The sequence below is a fragment of the Polyergus mexicanus genome, unplaced genomic scaffold, assembly GCF_030449975.1.
Source record: "Polyergus mexicanus isolate NDT 795.1 unplaced genomic scaffold, iyPolMexi1.0 SCAF_5, whole genome shotgun sequence".
Lineage (NCBI taxonomy): Eukaryota > Metazoa > Arthropoda > Insecta > Hymenoptera > Formicidae > Polyergus > Polyergus mexicanus.
This window is the reverse complement of record NW_027223325.1, coordinates 4,874,636-4,880,635: the sequence shown is the minus strand read 5'-3', so window position 1 is coordinate 4,880,635 and position 6,000 is coordinate 4,874,636. Positions and strand designations below refer to the sequence as shown.

The window sequence follows — 6,000 nt, the reverse complement described above, 5'->3', positions numbered from 1 at the left end:
GAACGGATCCCTAATTGCAGTTTAATAACAATAATAGCCGTATCTTTTACTCATATTACTTTCCCATTCGTCATGCAATGTATAACCTACGTCAATGGAGAGTAATTAGAAATTAAAACAAACCAAATATGAAATATTATTTATTTGTTTTCAATATATAAACAATTGGCGGATTAGATTGAAATACATCATCATCCGGAATCTATTAACTTATGTACAATATTTAAAAATAATACAATTAAAAATACATATTTAAGATATATATCTAATAAAATCGATAAAACTTTGAAAAATAATATTTATTAACTACAATTTTTTATTTGTAAGATAATTCAATACATATATAAATGACATGACTCATATATATGTAATTTATATATAAGTTAATATCTATATTTAACGTCATTTCGGATGCAGAAGCAACTGTTTTTACAACGTGCATCTGATATCTAATTTTTCATCGCATAGATTATTTTAATCGGTTAGTTGCTACGCAGAATATAGACACACACACACATATGTATATATATATATATATATATATGTATACACACACACATTCATACATGTAGAAATGTAGACATACGTGTGCAGACAATCTTTACGATTTTTGCATAAAACATAAAAAGTCAAAAATCGTTTTGGAAATATAGTTACAGTCGTTATTCGCTATGAACGAAAGCGCGTAAACGCATAAAAACGCGGGTCGATCGTGCTTAAAGAAAGAGAACCACGTTATCAATATAAATAAAGTATCAAGTGGTGTTTGATTTTGTTTTCGAAATGGTTCTCGAAAATTTTGATTTTCTCACGATAGTCGTTCTCTTGGTCGTACTACTAATCGTCGGCTTCTGCGTCGTGACCGTCCTTCTCGTAGTACTATTCAATTCCGGTTTCTTCATTACGTGCATCGTTTTCTTCATTATCATAGGCCTTTTGGGTAGCTCCTGTTTTCTCGCTTTATTGCTCGCTACGGAAACCTTGGTCGCGCTGTTTATCAACGACTTCTCCATCGATTTACCGCTCGATTTTTCGGTCGAACCATTCGATTTTTCTATCGTACTGCTCGATTTTTCGGTCGTACCGCTCGATTTTTCGATCGTACCGCTCGATTTCTTCATCGTATCCCTCGTCGTCGATTTCTGTGTTACATGACTCACAGTTGGTTTAATTATGCTTGTTTGGGTCGCGACTAATCTCTCTGCCATACTACTTATCAAGACGTTCTCGATCGCTTTGATTAGCAGCGGCGGTTTCTCCGTCGTCGTGCTATCGCTCTTAATTACTTTAATCAACAACGTCGATCCTTTCGACGTCCCGTTGCCGCTTATCGATTCAGGACTCTCGGTCGTTATTATCAACGGTAATCTCTCCATCGCGTTCGCTATTGGACTTTTCGCGGTAACATTTGGTTGCAAAGTTTCAATCGTGTTACTCGTTGTCGATTTTATCGATATCGATTCACTATTGTCAGCTGATTGCTTCTCAACGATCCTTACGGTACTCTCGGAACGAGGCGTCGATACGGTCGTGGATCTCGATTGCTCGCAACTATTCTGTTTTTCCGAGGCGGTCGAACATCTCGGATCTCGAGCAATCGCGCCGCCGCGATGTTTACTATTTCGACGTGCCTGATCGACGGCTCCTCGCGAGGACTTCCTCGTAGTTCGATTTTCGAAGAGTGGCTGTCGTTCCGTCGCAGCGATCTTCGCCAGCTCGGCCTCATACGCCTCATGCCAGTCCGTGTTCTCATGCATGAATACAACCGGTTGCCATCTCTCGCGATTGTCATCGAACCCGGCGCCGATGATCTCCGCGCTCTTCTCGAAACTCGACTCGCTCTTCTCTCGCTTTGACTTACCCCATATCACTTGGGACGCTGAATCGCCGCTCGTACTTGACGAACCCGCCGTCTCGTGCGGGTTGTTGTAACGCGGCTGACGGATCGCGATTGTCGTACGCTCGAACGATCGATTGGCGTGATTCTCCGGCCGATAGCCGGGCAAGTAAGACGGTGGATCTATGATTTGAAGTGCATTGTTAGAACTCGCAGCGGTCTGAGCCACGCCAACTTGCTTTTCGTAGGAGCTCGGCGAAAATGGAACGTTAGTCGGCCTCTCATAAGAGCTCGAATAGGCACTTGGCGCGTTGAAAAGATCGTTTTGTTTTTCGTAAGAAGTCGCGTAAGAACTCGGAGCGCTGTTAAACTCGTTTTGACTTTGATAAGAAGACGAATAAGAACTCGGAGCGCCGTTGAACTCGTTCTGATTCTGATAAGAGCCCGAATAAGAACTCGGAGCTCCGTTGAACTCGTTCTGATTCTGATAAGAAGACGAATAGGAATTTGAAGCTCCATTGAACTCGTTTTGATTCTGATAAGAGGCCGGATAGGAACTCGGAGCGCTGTAAGAACTTGGGTAGAATCCGAAAGCTGAGCTAGCAGCATCGTTGTGCTGCTCGTACGAGGTCGAGTACGAACTAGGACCGGTGAGAACGTCGCTCGGCGCTTTGTAAGTGTCCACGTAAGAGCTGGTACTGGAACCGGAACCGTGTTCCATCGATGCGTGCGGATACGGAGCAATTTGCCGAAGAGGCAAACGGTGTGTACTTAATTGATACCAAGGCTCTACCGAAGGCCTCTTCAAACTACTTTCGCTCTCGCTCACGATCGGCATTGTTGCATTTTCCTTCTTGAGCAACTCCTTTACCTTATTCATGACTTCCTCACCCGCTGCTTGATACTGATAGTACGCGGCCGCCGATTCGCTCAACAATTGTTGCTCATAATTCTGAAGGTTTACTCGTGTGTCCGTCAAGTGATTCTTATCACTCTCCGCTTCGTTCGAAACTACCGCGGGTGAGGAACTCCCTTTGTTTTCCTGATCCTTCGGAGGATTCTGCGATGGGTTCTTGGCCAGTGGTTTGGTCGATTGCAATTCTTTAACATGGCTAATGTTTCGAGGCGGATGAACCACGCGATGGCGATTAGAAGAGGAGGCGTATAAAGCATCGCCTGATACTACGGGATGTATTGTTCCGGGATGAGCATGGTTCAGAAGTGTGGCGATGGGATCGATGACTGAAGGAATCGGGATGAAGGGATTAAATTGTTTCTCCGCATCGATCACGGGAACCGCTAACTGCGTGACGAAGCGTACCATCACCTTGCTCGAATCAAGCGGTTCTATCAGTCGCAAATAGATCTTGCGCTTGGATCCGGGCATCTGGATGGGCACGAGCGGACCTGGTTCGTTCTTCGGAGGGTCCAGCAATTGACGCAAGATGTCAACGATGGAGTCGAAGGCATTCTTCTTCGTGGTGACGCGAAACACAGGTTCGAGGCGAATCGGTCCCTCGTCGTGAATTACCTCGGGAATCGAGTCCAGCTGATTGTCGCTCAGCTCGTACGTCGACGACCCGGCGATCGAGCGGGTCTTGACATGTTTTGTCGGATTTCTCGAGCGGCCGCGATTATAGCGATGCTGCTGCTGTTGCTGCTGCTGCTGCTGCTGCTGCTGCTGTTGTTGTTGTTGTTGTTGTTGAGATTGAAACTTGTGGTTCTTCATGGGCTTGTCGATTCGTGTCTGCGGCTGAAACTGTCGCGACTTGGGGAATATATCATGATAAATCTGAGGGGTGGGATTTATCTCTCTTCTCTCCGTGACATCTTTAACGGCCAATTCCTCTCGCAGTCTTGCAATCTTTTTTATTCTGAAGAAGTCAATTGTAAATTATATGACAATTATAAGACAAATTAAATATTGCAAAGACAAATTAAATTTGATTTTATATAACTTTATTAAATACTTTTATTGTTATATAAATCTAATTTGACGAAATAGTAAAATTACAATATATAAAAAATAACTGCAAGAAAAACTTATTGTTTTAAAAACAGAGATAAGAAAGAAAGAGAAAAGATCTGCCGAAAATCTGCTTACCTATTTAAATGTTTGTTCTCGTCAGTGGACACTGTTGATGACAAACATGCGCACACCTACATATGAGTATACAAAGATCATATATATAAAATAAAATATATTTATAATTTTTTATTTATAATGTAACATATATATAGCACTACAAATTATCCTTTATAATAATTAACAACTGTAACCGTAAGAATTTCAATTATTTGCTCACTTATCAATCTTTTGATGCGAAAGTTTGAATTGATCTAAATAATGTTGGCATCTCGCGTTTACGTTGCATTTCAAAGACCATTAATAAGTTACAATATTAGCCACAATTTTTTTCTTCAGCACTGTATGTGTTTGTGCAAGTGTATCGCTAATTATTTTTTTAAACTAAAAAAGAGATATTTCTCAGCCCGAAAATTCTTATAGGCTCTTATATCCCGTATCCTTCTTCTCAATTTTTGAATGGATCGATGGATCAAACGAAATAATTTGCACAAAAAATTCATATTGATTGGATAACAATCTCGGCGAATTCACATTAGATAATATTTTTCATTCACTTTTCTCACTGCGAAGACAATAATTCTCCGACGAGCTGTCTTCACTCACCGTAATGAAACACGTGAGCTTCATATCGCGTACTTCGCATGAAATCTCGCTCACCTCGTCAATGTACTACAAAGAGACTGTGATGCGGCGATATTTGGCCACCTCTTTTAAAGCTTCTCCCATAGAGCGGCATCCGTGCCAAAGCGTGTGCTTGATAACGCATCAATAGGCGTGTGTATAATCCTCCCCACACGTACGCACGCCATTATGGCGGCCACAAACACCGGGGAGTAATTAGTTCCTCTGTTTCCACATTATTATTATGTAGGGATATCGCATAGTTTCTAAATTATTATCGGACGCTGCGACTAGTAAATAAATCGGCCAATCAATCTTTGTTAATAAATAGTAAATAATATTTATAAACGCATTTCTATTGAAAACAATACTTTACATGAAAGAAAAATTCCAAATTTTATTCACAATTGTGTGTACTTATATTTGAAATAAATTTGAGATTGGAAGAGTTTTAAAAATTATATCTTAATTAAAATAAATAAACTTGTTTCATTCGAGAGAGCGCTCTTTCTTTCGTCTGTGTACCATAGTAGTAGTAGCAGTAGTAGTAGTGTAATTTTCGATTTATAGCTTAATTATGCTAATGATTTCATGTGTAGAAGATAAAAAACTTTTCTACTAAAATATATTATAGCGATGAGTTTTGTCGTCGTTATTTTTCTAGATTTCAACAATAACTGTATACACATTACAACTTCGACATATGAATTAAGCGACAATTAGCTGAAGTCAATTCTTGAGAGGAATGATGAAAAAATTTTCTATAATTAATTTCAAATATTTTTATAAACTTTAGAATTTAATAATCCAAGAGATTACCAAGTAACTTTTACTCGAAATAATAGAATTTTGTTTGTTTTTAATAATCGCAGAGATGAAAATATATAAATATTATATATAAATATATAAATATATAAATATATACATTGCAATATACATTTCGTGACGCTTTAACATAACGCTGTAAGTTTCGATTCTGATGATTACATTTGGAAGCATATCGTGCGAACACGTAATAAATTTCGAATTTCTATTGAAATCTTTCGGACTTTTCCAATTTAATGCGAGAGTAGTCATAACAAAGGCCATTGGTTTAATGAAAGTAAAGTTACTAAACGCCCCGTTTTAATTGCATATTTATGAATTTCCCATCTCCAAGCGCGAAACGCCAAGTTTCTAGCACATCATCTAAACATTGAAAGTTGTTTGTCGAATCGCAAGGAGTTGAATCGCTGCTCCATATCGGATTCTTATATACGCGGCGCAGATAAGAGTGTTCTGCGTTTTATTACTAGGTAGAAAACCATTTATTAATTAGGATAAAAAAGAAGCAGTTCTGATAAGAAAGCCGCAAAATATAACAAAAAATTTCGATCTCTTCTATAATTATATCTACCGTATGATCGGAAAAGGTGTGGTTCGAAGATACGTTAGAAAAAACGCGTAGATCAAT

General features: G+C 39.4%; 1 protein-coding gene across 1 annotated transcript; it reads right to left on the bottom strand.

Annotated features, from left to right (window-relative positions):
• Nucleotides 1–755: 755 nt before the first annotated feature.
• On the bottom strand, nucleotides 756–4,553 carry LOC138933265 (uncharacterized). Its single transcript, XM_070295857.1, has 3 exons — nucleotides 4,530–4,553; nucleotides 3,942–3,997; nucleotides 756–3,711 (listed from the first exon to the last, which is right to left on the bottom strand). The coding sequence occupies exons 1-3, from the start codon at nucleotides 4,551–4,553 to the stop codon at nucleotides 756–758; spliced, it is 3,036 nt and encodes a 1,011-aa protein (XP_070151958.1).
• Between the last annotated feature and the right edge of the window lie 1,447 nt (nucleotides 4,554–6,000).